The following is a 17,061-nucleotide window of genomic DNA, read 5'->3' on the forward strand; positions in this document are numbered from 1 at the left end:
TAGTATATAGAAATTTTTATGATTTTACAAATTGTTGTACAAAAGGTCTTGAGACACCCCTAATTTCTTTATATTTTGCTAGGAAAATGGGAAGTAGGTGCAGTCATTTATTGCTATAAATCTATTGATTTAAACATGCATGGCAACACAGTACAGAAGGCAAAAACAGAGCTTGTACAGTTCTAACAGGCTTGAAAGTTATTATTTGGTGTGACAACCTTTATTCTTTAACCCAGTCTAAACTCTTAGACAAGCTTTCTTGTAATTTCTCTGAGTAGTCTTCATTCCATCAGACCTGTTGCCACCGATATCAGTCCAGTTCTTGTAAACTTGGCATACCTCACCCCTTTCTCCCTGTTTCTCTTCCTTGTGAATGGTTTCTTGACAGCCACCCTTCCACTGTGACCATTTCTGATGAGGCTTCGTGAACAGTAGATGGATTACTTGGATGGGTCAGCTGGATCTCGCAGGTCCAGCAAATCCAGGCCTTTGCTGGATTTTGCTGTTTTCTTAAAGTCATGACTTTCAGATACTGTTCATCTGCGTAGTTTTTATGTCCGTCACTTCTACTTGTACAGTTTCCTCCAAGTTTTTTTTAATGACATACTGGACACAATGCAGAGATTTGGGAAACACCTTGTTGGTGTAAAAGTACAGTTTTATGTCTGTCAAACTGTCTTTGGCAGTTTTTGTACCTTCAACTAAACAAATTGGAACAAACTGTGTTTTTTGCGACAGACTGTTAACAACAAAGTGCCTGTAAAGCTATCTATCTATCTATCCTGTCCCATCTAGGGTACACCCTGAACAGATCGCTAGGGCCAACCATTCACACTTATAAACAATTTAGAATTAACCTAACCGCGCTCACCGCATGTCTTGGTAGGAAGCCAGAACCCACGTAAACGCAAAAGCATGCACACTCCACACAGAAAGGCCCAGGCCAGATGGTGGATATGAACCCAGGACATTCTTGCTACGAAGCAATAGTGCTAACCACTGCTCTACCGTGCTGCCAAAGGCCAAATTATATTATTTAAAATTGGTTCTTTGAGTGACACAACACTGGTTCATCCATTGAGTTTATTGCATCTTTTTTCATGACTGATCCACAGGTCAGTGTGTGGTGCCTTAAGAAACCAAACCAAACATTCCTCTGAAATGGTCAGGTAGAAGGACTGGACAGAAAACGAGCGAAAAAGGAACCAAAGAAAAACTTTGAAAAACTTCAGAAAGCCTGGAGAACAGCACATGTGTAATGCTGTGGTTATACTGTGGACATGACATCAGTGAGATGCTAATTACTCTCCAGCTCTGTCATGGGTATATAAATATGAACCTTGTTGGTAAGTGGTTAGCCAGAAGCTCATAGTTTAAAAATCACAAGTTTATGGGTTTATGGTTGTGGGTTTGTTTTGGAGTGGCTGAAAATCAAATGCTGTAAGTTGGGCCAAATGTTCATGATTTTCTCAGAAGTTGCCAGAGAATGTAGTTACAGTCAAGCAGCTCACATCAAATAAAAGCTAATGTTGCTGCAACTATATGTTAACCAGTGATCAAACCAGACAGAGAAGCTATGGTTAGGGTATATTCAAAGTATAAAGGCATTTTAGAATACACAAAATATCTACATTTATAGATAGATAGATAATATGAAACAAGATATATGGAAATAACAATAACTTTAAATATATTTATATATTAGATTCCTCAAAGTAGCCACCCTTTGCTTTGTTGACAGTGGTGGAAACCCTCGGCCTTCTCTCAATGAGCTTCATTATGTAGTCACCTGAAATGGTTTTCACTTCACAGGTGTGCCTTGTCAGGGTTCATTTGTGGAATTTCTCCTTAATGGGGTTGGGACCATCAGCTGTGTTGTGCAGAAGTCAGGTTGGTACACAGCTCACAGCCCTATTTGACAATTGTAGGATTTATTTTATGGCATGAACCAAACAGCTAAGTAAAGAGAAACGACAGTCCATCATTACTTTAAGAAGTGAAGGTTGGTCAGCCTGGAAAATTGCTAAAACTTTGACTGTGTCCACAAGTGCAGTTGAAAAAACCATCAAGAACTATGCTGAAATGTGCTCACATGAGGACGGCCCAGGAAAGGAAGACCAAGACACTCTTTTGTTTTGTTTTTGTAGCCATTTCTCCTGTTGCTGGGTTTTAAAAAGTGGGGGTTTTAATTTTTGTGAACAAGACCTTCTCATGACTCATCGAGTGATGCCACTGATCAGCCAATCGGTGGCATGCAGTCTGATGATGTCACACTTTAGTACCTGCCCATATCACTTAGAACCGAGCAGCGGTGAGCAGGTACTAAAAAACTTTCTTGGTACTAGTAGGGTGACTAACGGTCCTCTTTTTTTTTTTTGCACTTCTTGACTTGTAAAAGCCTATATGACATTTTTTATTTCACCATTCATTAACCGCACAGAGAAGATGTCGTTTAAATGTGTTTAACTGTTTGTTTAAAGAAAACTTTAAGTTCTTCATGACTGGGCCAAGTGTCCTCTTTTTTTGGAAATCAAATTTGGTCACCCTAAGTTCTAGGTACTATAACCTAAAGGAAAACCCTAAAAACTGTGGTGAATGGTGCCAAGTCGACCTGAGTCGGTACTAATGGAAAAGAGGCTAAGGAGTCACCTCTGCTGCTAAGGATTAATTCATCACCAACCTCAGAAATCGCAAGTTAACAGCACCTCAGATTAGAGCCCAGATAAATGTCACACAGAGTTCCAGTAGCAGACACATCTATTTGGCCTTTATGGTCAAATAGCTACTAAGAAACCACTACTAAGGAAAAGCAACAAGCAGAAGAGATTTGTTTGGGCCAAGAAACACAAAGAATGGATATTAAACCAGTGGAAATCTGAGCTTTGGTCTGATGAACCCAGATTTGAGATCTTTGGTTCCTCCTGGCGTATCTTTGTGTGACGCAGAAAAGGTGAACGGATGGTCTCTACATGCATGGTTCCCACAGTGAAGCGTGGAGGAGGAGGTGTAAGGGTGTGGGGGTGCTTTGCTGGCGACACTGTTGGGGATTTATTCAAAATTGAAGGCACAGTGAACCAGCATGGCTACCACATCATGCTGCAGCGACATGCCATCCCATCTCATATACTTGGACCATCATTTATTTTTCATCAGGACAATGACCCCCCAACGTGTGTGTGTGTGTGTGTGTGTGTGTGTGTGTGTGTGTGTGTGTGTGTGTGTGTGTGTGTGTGTGTGTGTGTGTGTGTGTGTGTGTGTGTGTGGAGAGAAAGAGAGACTGTAAAGAGGTATTTGTCTTTTTAAAGCCTGGCCTCTCTTAATGGTAGTGGGAGCCTTTTATTCCAGGCTGAATTTTGGCTTCCTCCTCTATAATGAATGACACTGTAGAATATTAAAATATGTGATGACTTTTACAGTCAAGCAAAACAGACTACCAAAAACTTGCTTTGATCAGACCTGCTGCAGAGCCTGAAGCGTTTTTGGGGATGAAAACAAGTCTGACTCCTGAAAGTCCACAGTGTCAGCTTCTCTGACTTTTATTTGGGGAGTTGATGCCAATATTATTTTGTGTGTCACATTGGCTCCATGGTGCATATTATAGTCACATTCCCTCTCTTTACCCCCCGCAGACCTGACATTTTTATTACATTTTACCTGACCCTACAGCCACTCTCTTATTCTTCCACTTTCAGCTGCTTTTTTAGGGGTCATCATAGATCATCTGCCTTAATCTCATCCTATTTCCAGCATCCTCCTCTGACTCATCAACACTCCGGATGTCTTCCTTCTCTACATACAGGAGTCTTCTCTTTGGCCTTCATGTCCTCCTGGCTGGAAGCTCCATATTTGATGTCAATATTATGTCTCTCAAACTTTGCCTCCAACTGCCCTAGACCTGACCTGTCCCTATGATGTACTCATTTCTAATCTTGTCCATTAGAGGAGGGCGGATTGATAGTATCAATACCAAAGCTGGTACTGGCATGATAGACTTGATAGTTTCTTTCTATCCTCTAGGTTTGGTATCCAAAGTCCTTTAGAGACAGGTACATTTCCAGGTCTCAAAAAAAAGTCCAAAAAAGACAGTTTAAAAATACACAAAAAGCAGAACGGTGTGTTTTGTTGTGTTAGCTAATTATTGTGGAAAGTAACATTACAGTTATTTAGTGGTCATTAAAATGTGTTCAGAATTGATGAATCGTCATTAATTTGCAAATAAAAAATGATTATTCATCTCTTAAGTCATGACACATGCTGTCCCCTACATGAGCTGCCTTTATAAGTCAAAAGAATCTGTAGTGTTATGAGCAATACTGGCCCTGTATTTACTTGCTATCTGATTGATATCATAATTTGCAGTATGGCACAGCACTAATAACCCCTTCCAATAAAAACCTTAACATCATCAACTCTGCCACCTCCAGCTCCTCTTTTTCATCACAGCAGGTCTCAGTAAAGTCTTGTAAACCTTCCCTATCGCTCTTGCTGTTCCAGATCACCCCTGACACTTGTTTCCACCTACTCCACCCTGCCTACACTCTCTTCTTCACCTCTCTTGTGCACTGTCTCTAAGTGCAGCAAATATTTAAGTGACCACTGGAGAACATGTTTTTCTTTCTTTCACTTTTAGGGCAATTTTTTCTGCAGTCACGCAGATATAGTTCAGGCTTATAACTCAGAGTCTCCATACTGAGACATCATTGTTAATTTCAGCAGCATCATATTGGGAGCTTCTCACGTCAGTGCAAGTGAGACACAAAGCCTCTATGTTTAGGAATTTGAAATACTTTCAGCTATGAATCCTAGATTTATTCACATCTATGGATATAAAGCATTATTAAAATGTTGTCATAAAAGTGGGTAGTATAAATCCCTCCACTGAGTCTGCATTTTTGGTCTGTTTCTTTTAAGTAAATGCTTCACAGTTGGCTTAAAAGCATCACCATTCATACCCGCAACATTCACGCTGATGCAAACTGTCAGTTCAGAAGTACTTTCAGTCTGCCGCTGCATCAAGCTGACACATTCAGTTCAGTGCAAAACTAGCCAGTACAGGCATTGCACAGAAGGTTGATGGTTCAGTAGTGGATATTGGATATACGCTCCAGTTGGACTGAGAAAGAGGCCTCGGCCTTACTGAGATTGCAATGTTTCCAAGTGCACCTTGGGTCCAATCTTGTCCCCATCCACCCCAAGTGGAAACTCCTTTTGTGTTACTGACTCAGATGCTGAACACCTCATCTGCTTGTCGCTTCAGGAATTTCACTTATAGGAAAGGGTTTAAAAAAGACTGACAATCTGTTCAACCCTTACTGACTGACATTTCTCAGGTGTGGAGATGCTGTGATTTTATATCTGCGTAGATCTCTCTCGCCTTCTCGCTGAGAGTGTGTGGGTGTTTGTGTGTCTGATGCTGAAGCAGGTGGGGCGCTGTGATTGTTCCATTTTGAAGAGCTAGCTGCCTGTGGATTGAAGAAATGTAGGACAGCAGCCTTTTTAACTCAAGCTGACTTCCACCGCAGCCCCTCTCCTCATCCCTGCCACTCCCACCATTAAGCCAGCAGTTAGTTGAGTTCACTGTCATGAGAGATTTTCTGTCACGAGCAGGGAAACTATGCAAAATGTGGATTTGATTGGTAGTCGAGACTTTAGCTTTGTGTAGCAGTACACTGTAAATACGGAGCATCTCATAGTGGTTTAGCAGAGGTGAGAAGTTTTTTTTGGTTGAGGAACTTGGCTTATAAAGTTTTTTTGTTTGTTTGTTGTCCTTTTACTGTTCAGTAGGTTTGTAGCTGCTGAGTGAACTTTTGTGCTGTTTTGGGCATTGCTCATAAATCCATCACTTTGAACTCTGATTCGCATCTGGCAGCAGATTGGGGACATGTGCGGCGAGTCACACAGCATTTTATATGAGCTATACGGTTTTCCCCAGGCCAGTCACGCAGCAATGACATATCTGAGGTCTTTTTTTCGATATGGTTTTGAGAAGGAAGCGACACACCTTGAATAAGAATGAGCTGAGGAGAGTGAGGGGAGCTCCACAGCCAAAAGCTACTGATTAGTTTAATTATAATCTTGAGGTGGGACAGACTGTTCTGTGATAAAAACATTTGGTGCTGCAGGTCTCTGTGTGTGCATGAACTAAATGCCTCTGCTACTGGTTTTGTAGAGGACCAATAGCGGTGACAGAATTTGTAAGGGGGCTTCCAGTGCTTAGTTAGGCAGTAAAATGCATCAGCGTAAACAATAACACAGGTTTAAAAGCAAAATAATACAATGCAAATATGAAAAACATGACATCATGTATATTTCCTTAGCTGGAAAAAACAAGAAGAGTTGCCATTGTGTGGTCAGCGTATGGTCAGGACAGAGCTCAGCCTCAGCTGCTCAAACCTCCACTCTGCACCCTCTGGCATCCTGTGATCACCTCATGCGTACAGACACACTGATCGCAAACTGCACCCGTTCTCTCCACATCTAAAGGGACACAAATTCAAGTGCACTGCAGGGGAAATGTGACCAAATGTGAGACTTTGTATACATTATATATATTCATTCCACTTTTATGATACTCTTCAGAACATTCTATAGAGCTCTTAGACTATAACATAGGTAGGCTACGTCAATGCACAAATGGATGTCACAAATCGATTTGGGCAACTAAGGGCTGCATGCATATATATATATATATATATATATATATATATATATATATATATATATATATATATATATATATATATATATATATATATATATATAATGAAATCATTAGCTTCTGTTTCTCTGTATGCATCTGACTGTAAGAATGTCTTCTGGACACATGAAGGCGCCATTTCCATGCACATGGATGTTCTCTCGATCCTCTGGATGCTCTCAAAATAAAGGCTCTTACAAATCATGTGTCACATTGGCTCCACGATGAATATGCTAGTCACAGTTCCTCGTGTTTTCAGATTAGAAAATAAGCAGCACTTCCCTGGCCACGATTCTCCACAGCCCGCGTCTCCATTTGGATCACACGAGTTGTTATTCAGCAAGAATGGCACACCACAGCGGTTAAGGAGGCAGAGTATATTTATAGATTTTGAAACAGACCCCAGTCTTTATTCTGGCAGCTTTTTTATTTTTATTTTTTTTAAGTGGTGAGCTTCAGTATTTAAGTTGAACGCAGGTTGTGTTGCTCACAGTGCTCTCAGAGCCATCAGACTCCGTGTTGCTCTGTGCGCGCACGCTTTTGCATCCTCGGATTTCCATTACGCACAGGACAGCGCTCACATGCCTCCTGGAAGAGCTACCCTGTCAGATTGGAGCGGCGCGCAGCAGGAGCCTGTGTGACTGACCGCACTCAGAGCCGCCGTGAAACTCGAGCTTTCCCAACCTTTCTCACCTCATACTTCCCCTAGGATGGGCAAAGCGTGTGACTATTCTAAAGATCATGTCAGGACTCGCGTCCTCTGAGCCTCCTAGTATTCCACAGTCAGAGGAGTGTGGTTTCATGCGCAAATAAGTTCAAGACTCCCTCCCGTGAAGTCATTTTGCCTTTTTGGTTTGTGCTTCTTCTTCTTCTTCTTAATTTCAAATTTTCATCTGAACACTTGTAAGCCCACCATGGCAGCTGCATCCTGAGGAGGTGGTGGAGGAGATGGATGTAGAGGAGAAGGATGTGAACGGTTCGAGCTGTTTGCGGAATGAGAGCGACTGCGGGCTGAGCGCTACCTCGGCTGGAGTGTCCACTGCGCTGGCCAGCGTGCTGATCTTCACCATCGTGGTAGACATCCTGGGAAACGTCCTCGTCATCCTGTCCGTGTACAGGAACAAAAAGCTACGGAACCCAGGTGAGACGCACAGAGGATTGCAGGAAGTTATTCCTTATATTGATGCTAACTATTCAAAATAAAAGAACCCGTGTGAATTCTTTACCAGCTGAATTTATCAAGCAAGGCAAAACAACTTCTCTCTCAGTGAGCTTTCTTTCCTGCCTTCACTCATAACTAAAATTATGTAATGCACTGTGTGGCCTGTGACACCCCCTCCCTCTTGTATGACAATCAAACTGCTATCTGAAGTGGACCTCCAGCCTCACTGTGACAGAGTTTCCACAGCCTTGCATGCCTGCCTGCCTGCCTTCATATCTCTTCATAAATAATGGCACACACTCTCCCCTCCATTTGGCTGTAACCTTGCTGGTTTCTCCATCCCTGATAAATCACATCCCTCCTTATATCAGGTGTCGATGAGCAGCCAAGGTGAGAGACGCCGTTGTATGGTTTCTTTGTTGCTTTGCACACAGTTCATGCCACACACAACCCTCCTCCTCATCCTTTGTGGGCTACATTTGAAATGTTCAGACAGCAGAGAGAAGGTAAAGCTAACATTTATCATGGCTACCTTTGTGTCCCTTCTCCTCATTGGCAATAGTAGCATTATCTTTCAGCTGTCCCTTTTATCTTGTAGCCTGCAGTTTCTAATGGCCACTGAGAAGCCACTGTCATTTCCAGTGACTGGTGCTGTTTGTCTCCTACTATCTGTTTTCATAAATGAGTTGCATTTTATGTTTTGCGCACCAATATTCTTCAAGGTGCCTTTTCATCTAAGCACTGGAGGAGCAGGGTTTAGTTCCCCCGTCATTAATCAGCCAGAATAAGAAACTTTTCAAAAAACTAGTACATCCTTCTTCTTGGAAAGGAAAAGATGATATGCAGAGATATTCTCATGATTTGCTCCCACTTTTTTCTTGGATGACAAATAATAGTCTCTTGTTAGTAAATGTTGGCAGTCATTACTAGTTTGTCGTGTCTCTCTGTAAATAAACTTGTAAAAGCTGTATAGTAGCCAATATTGTGTGGCATAGAAACACATGAGCAGTAATCGACCCACCTCCTCAGCCACAGGACAGACTGAGCAGTAAAGATCCTGAAACCCTACAGAGTTTATGGCATGAGAGGCAGCTGTGCAACAGATGCGTGGACAAAGGAGCCTATTTTGCTTTGATTGACCGGATCTCGTGATTTTTTTCCCTACTAAAAATTAAAAAAAAGTGCAGAATAGAACATCGAGATGTCCTGCAGAGGCTGACTACATATCAGAGAGCAACGCACGCGGTGCATCTGATACTCTGCTGTTTTTGAACTTAAAGGTCTGGAGGAGAAAGCAGCGTGCACCCAGGCAATTATACCCAGCAGCTCCGCGGCTCAAAGTAAAGCGAAGGACGCCCTCTGAGCCCGAGCGAAAAAACACAGTAAACCTTGCGATCACAACAAAATGCTAATGGAGCATGCTAATGAGGCAGCGGGATTAGGTCAGTGTTGGGGATAACAAGGCTTTAATTACAATTTCAAATACATTACATAACATACCCGTTTTACAGCAGCCCAAAGCCATTTTGGCAAGAAGTTGAGGATCCCAGAGAATAATTTGATTATCTGCTTGGCAAAGACAAATAAATAAATAATGGCACAGTCCACTGATCTCAAACAACAGGCCAGGACTAAATGGCCTGTTCAAGAGTCCACCTTGGGCTGGTGGACCATGCGCACTGCACTGATTACAGACCTCGCGCCGGTGTTCCCCTGCTCTAATTGGGCTTGCTGACATATCTAGTCACACGCGAGTCCTCCCCACAGTTGTGCTGCTCGGTTTGTTCGCATGTATGAATAGAAACCTGAAACTCCAGTGGAAGCTCAGAGCCCATCCTGCTATCGCTTTGCTTTTTTTTTTTCCACGTGTGTCCTTAAGTGACTGAAATTGTTGCTGCCGTTAGCCTATCAACAATCTCCTCTCTGTTCTTAACAAGCTATTTATAGGTTTGGCTCGCTTTGTATGAATGTTTAATTGTACAGTTTCCAAAAGGGAAGCATGGATACAGCTAAAGAACAGCTGTAGCTTTATACACGGGCCCCTTCTTGTTTGCTTGTTTGCGCAGGGCCTGCATATACGATTTCATGCAGCGTCACTCTTTAGGCCTCGCAAGGAGTCTAAGTTTAAGGTTTACATACATATATAAAAGCACGCACTCAGATATAGATGTGTCAGGCGGGGTGCTGAAAACATCCTATCTCTCCATTACACATTATTCAGACAGCTGGTTCGCTTCCTCACACAGCAGCAGCAGGACCTTTCCGCTCTGTTTCATTTCAACACACTCGCTTTGCACGCTTCCTCGATATACCCCCCCCCCCCCACACACACACACACACTCCACCATTTAACCCCTCAACACACACCCAAAAACAAAAAACAAACAGTCATGTACATGGAAGCACGAGGTTCACATTCTAAGTGCTGAAACATCTTGGGGGCGAGATCTGGTACCTTATGTTTCATTTGTATCAGGTTTCCAGGGGGTCTTTCAAAGTGCGCAAATGTAACAGGGCGTATCCACCAGATCCTCAAAGTGTACAGCATGGCACTTATAGGACTGCCAATGGGGTGTTAACACTACGCTTCTCCACTGGGGGTTAACCATACTAAAAATACACTCACAAAATGCTTTCGGGAGAGAGAAAGAGTAGTGCGGCACAGACAGAAAGAGAGAGAGCGAGAGCGAGAGAGAAAGAGGGTTGGAAAAAGAAAAGGATGAGAGGGAAGTAGATGGAGGAAGAGATCCCACGCTGCGCATGCGCGTGTAGTTTGCGCCCTGCCGTGCCGTGCGAACTCTAGGTCGTGTGTGTGTGTGTGTGTGGGGGGGGGGGGGTAGTGAGAGTTGAAGATGGACTTGAGTTTTTGTTAAATCATGCATTGCACCCTCCTCAGCTGCTCCACAGTCATGAATAAAACCTAGACACTTCAGCGTCCACAGGAGTAGGGGTGGGTGGGTTTAATTGAGTCAGTGGACTTGAGTGACTCAAACCAGAACCCAATTCAAATTGACAGCACAGATCCACGGAGAATATCACTTAGCACGCTCCATTAAACATGCCCCCCGAGCAGATGATATTAAGTTTTCCAGCATGGTCGTGGGGCATTGTTAGATTATTTTAATCATCTTGCTAAGCCACACCTGGAAATGTAATCTCATATTTGCAGCTCATCCATCTCGGACAGGAAGAGGCTTCTTTAAAATGACCACTTTTCACCCTACCTTGAAATCCTGTTGCACTGGACGATGTTTGTGTACCAGTGATCCTCTTTTATGCCCTTTTCAACTCCAGGCTGCTGCGTTTTTTCCTATCTCAGACATACGGCCTGTGATTGGTAGATGGGCTCTGGCGATGATGATGATGATGATGATGATGATGATGGTTTTGACCAGGCTCATAGCGGGCTGTATCACCAAAAGGCAGCTCATGTCAGTTTAATGTTAAGTTTCATTCTGGGGCCTCTCTGGCCAGAAAAGCCTCACGAAAACGAGGTCACGAAGTCGCCACTACTAATTCATCAGCGCCCGTGTCCTTGCCAAAAGGTTATTCTTGCTTATTTATGATTACGACTTACTAAGTTGAATGCAATTATATTCGGGGTATGCTCTGGCAGTAATAAGCCTTGCGTTGCTGACGTTCAGATGGATTCAGGCACTGCCAAACCCTTCTGCATGTCTTGGTGAATTCCTCAGAAGGTGTATAAATATAGTCGGGTGAATTAAAGCTTAGTAAATCAAGTTTCCAGTATGAGCAGTGAGAGTGATGGGGTACAGATGGTGGATTTGAAATAGGAACACGCACCCCAGAGATTCACATGCGTAGCAGTGAGATTGAAAACCAAATCGACCGGTGTTGTGCCAAAAAGTGATTGTCTGCCAAAAACTGATTTCCGGTATTTGCCAAAAAGCGATTGCTCATATTTAAAGTGCTATAAGTAACTTGTTGGGCTATAATATGTTAAACATATGTCAAATGCATCCCTTATGGATGACATAAAGTCATCTTGAGCCACAAACAACATTCGTGTAACAAGATACAAGCCGCAATCAGTTTTTGGCAGCGACTTTTATATAACCTTTATTTATGCAGTAAAAAAAATCTCATTAACATTAAAAATGTATTTTGTAAGAGTAAGTTGCCCAACAGGACAGCAGAAATGGCAGCAAATATTACAATAGTTCTGTAAAAATATTTTAAGTGGGGATAAAGGACCGGATTGGTTATAATGTAAGTACAAGTTGTAAAGATACTTAAAAAACAGATAATTTTTTAATTCTTTATGTAACCCCTTTGTATCCCCTGTTCACCGAAGTCTATTTACGAACATACGTAAAGATATTACACATAAAAAATACACAGAAACACTGGAAATCAGTTTTTGGCAGACAATCACTTTTTGGCACAACACCGGCAGCCCTTTTTTGTTTTGTCTTGGGGTTTGTTTGCTTGCGTTTGCCCGCATCTTCATAATGTAACTCTGTATTGCTCCAGCTTCACCCCCCCCCCCCCCCCCCCCCCAGACACATACACACACTCTCTTTTTAAAAAAAAATAAAAATATATATATATTTTGTTTTATTTCCCACGTTGTTTTACTACTCTGAACCGCCAGGTTGGAACGAAGCGATGACAAATATCCAGTTTCTCTCTGACACTGTGCCCTGTGATGCGCTGTTTCAATTTATGTTTCATTCACCAGAAAAATATGACAGAGTCTCACACTGGGGAAATTCACTGGGCGGTTGCGCGGCTTTCTCGGGACAGAAGTCTCAGTTAATCTGATGCAACATTTCGCTTGTTTCACAAGTTTTTTGTGCGCGCATAGTGCAAAATCAGATCACTGCAGAGCGAGCGGTGTAGGACAAGTCGAAGGCTGCGTGTCAGCTGTCCCTAATGGCCTGTAACCAATCAGCATTCAGGTTAAGGTCTATTCAACACTTGGTAATTATAGCTCCCAAAGACGTCGACTCCGTTCTCGTATCCGTGTGTGAACATCTCTGTTTGACAGAGCGGTCTTGAGTGCTGTGAGTTTGGGTGTCATGAGCATCATCGCCGGCCAAGTCGGTTAATTAAACCGAGGTAGAGAGGTAATGGTTCGTCCAGGGTTTGAATAATCGATGCCAACAAAACAGAGACAGTCATCTGGCCGCTCCACAGCGATCCTCTCAGCGGTGTTTTAGCACTTACCTCATCCTCCTGATGATAAGCGAGTAAGAGGGTTCAGCCAGAGTGAGCTGGCCGGACCGTGCCCCGTCCAGCCGGCGCGCACACACACACACCCACACACACACACACACACACACACACACACACACACACACACACACACACACACACACACGTCAACGAGGAATCAAACCTCTGCACAATGACAAGAGCACAGAGCGAGCACTGGGAGCATCACAAATGCAATCTGACAGATTTGCCCACTGAGCTGACTCAAGGATGAAGAACAAATGCGTTTTATTTTTGTCCCAGCAGGCTTGAGCGACGGCTGGTGCCGTTTTAGTGACTTGGAAAATTGACTTGTCTGTAAAAACTCCAGATCGGCGGGAAATGGTGAAATCAACCATCTGATTTTCTTCTTCATGAAACTTTAAATATTCTGTGCCCCTGTTTGTTTTGTCTGCTTCGTTAGCACACCGTTTGAATAAAGTTCCAGGAGTGAAATGAAATTAGACCGGTTGCTAAACAACATAACGCAGCCATGTTGGCGTGCAGAGATTACAACAGGACCTGAATGCGGATTGATGGCCACATATGTTTCAAATCCACTTCCAGCGCTGTTGTTTCAGCTGTTGCCTGAGCAAGCAAGAGCTTTGCTCCTTTTACATTCTGGCTTCATAAGTTGTCACTCAGCATTTTAACATACACTAAAGCGCTTAATCTCTAAAAAAGATGGACCAACTCGATCTATTGGCTGCAAAACAACAGCTTTATGTTGTCCTTAACATATTGCACATTTACTCTAACCTCACACAAGGTTAATCCCTATTTTGCAAAACCAACACAATTGCGTTATGGCGCCAGCGTATCTTGTTCTTATCTGTCTTCTTATCTGACTTTACAATTTGATTTATTGTTTTATTCTTCCCCACCCAGAACAGCTGCACTGTAACAACATCACATGTCATTTTCTATAACTCATGTCATCTGAGGAGATCCAGTGTCACACCAGAATCAGCTCTGACCTCGGGAGGATGGGGGCTTGTTTGGATGTAATCGGACCCCGAAACCACCCGCGTCCTTGTTGATATGTACTTTAACTGCGTTCTAAGTATGTGACTGCATTTTCCCAGGAGCGAGGAAGCATTATTATACTGCGAAGAGCATATTATTGGGATGGACCTGCCCATAGGGAGATAATTTTGCTCACACTAGCTAAATTGACTAAATCTGGGCTTAATCAAAGTACAGGACAAAATAGGTTGAGCTGATGATGGGGCTCCATGAAAAGTCAGTTATAATTTGTCTTTGCAAGGGACATGAGTATCCAGAGAATTCACCGAATATTTGTTAAAATAAAAACTATATATACTAGGGAATGTCTTGCTAGTACAGCTTTGGACCCTATTTTGTCTTAAGAATTGTTTTAATGCTTTGTGGCATAGATTCAACAAGGTTCTGGAACATTTTAGTTTTAGAGATTTTAGTTCATATTGACATGATAGCGCCACAGATTCAGGATAGAAATCCCCTGTTCCACAAAGGTGCTTTGCTGGATTGAGCTCTAGTGACCAGTTGAGATGACTTGAGCTTTGTGACATGGAACGTTGCGGCTGGGAGCAGCCTTTGGAAGATGGCACACTGTGCTCATAACGAGAAAGACATGGCTAGCAACGATAATCAGGTAGGCTGTGGTATTTTGATGATTTTCAGTTGGCACTAAAGGGCACTAAGTGTGTCAAGAAATAATTCCCCACACCACTACACCAACACCATCAAAATCATTAAAATTGCCTATCTTTACCATTCTGATGCTTGAACGTCAGCAGCTTTCTTGACCATGTCTAAATGTGTAGATGTAGTTGCTGCCATTGACCATATATTTATATTTATGAGCATATGAACAGGTGTGCCTAATATAATGACCAATAAGTGCCAATTAGGAAATATTGCAGTGTGACAAATTTCACAGCAATCAGCTTCCTAGTAGTTAAAATATTTTTCCAGCTGGACCCATTTAGACCGCTCGTCTACACCTAGCAGCATTAGCATACACAGAGAATTCAGTATGGGCCTGGATCCAGATTGGGGCAATAAAAAATAATGTAGTATGAAAAGGATGTAGAGATTCTTGCTCCCAGCTCATGAAATACTAACATCAGGATCATGTTTTCATGCATGAAGGGTTATACCCCTTAAGCATTAACTCCCAGTGCACCTGGATACCTCTCCAGCTAGGTTTCCTAACATGGGGAATGTGCAAAAACCAGATGCATGTATCGCTGCTTTTATGCACTTTTATTTGACTTTGGTTGTGAATTTGACCTTTTCTATCACTCTTTGTTTGGCTAAAATGCTAAAACTACATGGTTAGATTAAGGAGAAAAACCCTGTTTACTGATGAAACACATTATTAATCAAGGGAAAGTCACAGTCAAGCCTCCACTGTCCCAATAAGCAAAGTTACAAACATGATCCTGCATATTTTACCTTCTCTTTTGGTCACATTTTGTCAGTTTTCATAACCTCCTTTTTTTTCTTTTTCTTTAGGCAACATCTTTGTGGTGAGTTTGTCTGTGGCAGACCTGGTGGTGGCGCTGTACCCCTATCCACTGGTCCTGACAGCCATCTTTCACAATGACTGGACTATGGGTGACCTGCACTGCCAGGTCAGCGGCTTCATCATGGGCCTCAGTGTTATCGGCTCCATTTTCAACATCACGGCTATCGCCATCAATCGCTACTGCTACATCTGCCACAGTCTCCACTACGATCGTCTGTATAGCCTGAGGAACACGCTCTGCTACCTGGGTCTTACTTGGCTACTCACCGCCATTGCCACTATTCCCAACTTCTTCGTCGGCTCACTGCAGTACGACCCTCGCATCTACTCCTGCACCTTTGCTCAGACCGTTAGCTCATACTATACTATCTCCGTGGTGATTATTCATTTTCTGATCCCTCTGCTGGTGGTGTCCTACTGCTACATGAGGATATGGGTGCTCGTCATTCAGGTGAAACACCGAGTTAAACCGGAGCAAAGGACCAAACTGAAACCTAGTGATGTGAGGAACTTCCTGACTATGTTTATGGTGTTTGTCTTGTTTGCCGTGTGCTGGGCCCCCCTGAACCTCATAGGCCTGGCTGTAGCCATAAATCCTCCGAAGGTTGCACCCAACATACCCGAGTGGCTTTTTGTCACAAGCTACTTTATGGCGTACTTCAACAGCTGCCTCAATGCCATCATATATGGACTGCTCAACCAAAATTTCCGCAAAGAGTACAAGACCATTCTCCTCGCTCTTTGCGTTCCTCGTTTGCTCCTCACGGAAACTTCAAGATGTGCCACAGAGGGACTGAAGAGCAAGCCTTCACCAGCTATAACAAACAATAATGTGGCGGAGATAGATGTATGAACTTTTACCGGGAACGTGGGTGTGTCCTGTGATTCACAGAGTGCCTTTTCAGGATCTGTTTCTTTTTCATGTTGTAAAGATGCATTTGTGTTTGGTGAGGACACTGCTGCCATCATATTCCTTCCAGCTTGCTGGACACTTTGCACTCCTGTTGAGAACAAACATCGATTGTATAATTATAAGTATTTTGTGTTCAATAGTGAGTTTCAAGACAGATTAACAAACTGGGAGGAAAAAGTGCAGAAAGAACAAATTACTGGGAACATTCAGATTGTATATAGTGGCCAGCTGTGAAAATTATTTTCTTAAATTCTCAAAATCTTTCACGAACACTTAAGGTCCGATACTCTTTGGGTGAGGGACCTACTTTTAAAGCCAAGTCCCAGCATGTGTATATCACGTGTACGAGAATGACTCACTGCCTATTTGCACAGAACAATTACGAGTATGTCAGCACCATGGTGATAATGAAATAAATGTATTTTCTATGGCCACAGTGTCTTTGGGGTCTTAAATACAGTAATAATTATAGAAAAGCCTCAAGGTTTTATTTTCATTCAATAGAATCCTTAATCTAATTTTAGGTTTAAACAGAAGCTGTTTTATGGATCAATTAC

The 17,061-nt window shown here is 42.7% G+C and overlaps 1 protein-coding gene across 1 annotated transcript; it reads left to right on the forward strand.

Moving 5' to 3' along the window:
• The first annotated feature begins 6,828 nt into the window (after window positions 1–6,828).
• Window positions 6,829–16,935, forward strand: LOC113035051 (melatonin receptor type 1B-like). Its single transcript, XM_026190310.1, has 2 exons — window positions 6,829–7,838; window positions 15,579–16,935. The coding sequence occupies exons 1-2, from the start codon at window positions 7,646–7,648 to the stop codon at window positions 16,442–16,444; spliced, it is 1,059 nt and encodes a 352-aa protein (XP_026046095.1). The 5' UTR covers window positions 6,829–7,645; the 3' UTR covers window positions 16,445–16,935.
• The last annotated feature ends 126 nt before the right edge of the window (window positions 16,936–17,061 follow it).

This window comes from Astatotilapia calliptera, chromosome 2 (genome assembly GCF_900246225.1).
Source record: "Astatotilapia calliptera chromosome 2, fAstCal1.2, whole genome shotgun sequence".
NCBI classification, from domain to species: domain Eukaryota; kingdom Metazoa; phylum Chordata; class Actinopteri; order Cichliformes; family Cichlidae; genus Astatotilapia; species Astatotilapia calliptera.

Excerpts from the sequence above, each read along its gene's own strand:
- LOC113035051 (XM_026190310.1), top strand. The coding sequence starts at position 7,646 with ATGGATGTAGAGGAGAAGGATGTGAACGGTTCGAGCTGTTTGCGGAAT. Across the intron at positions 7,839-15,578 it reads CAAAAAGCTACGGAACCCAG|GCAACATCTTTGTGGTGAGT; the intron begins GTGAGACGCACA and ends CTTTTTCTTTAG.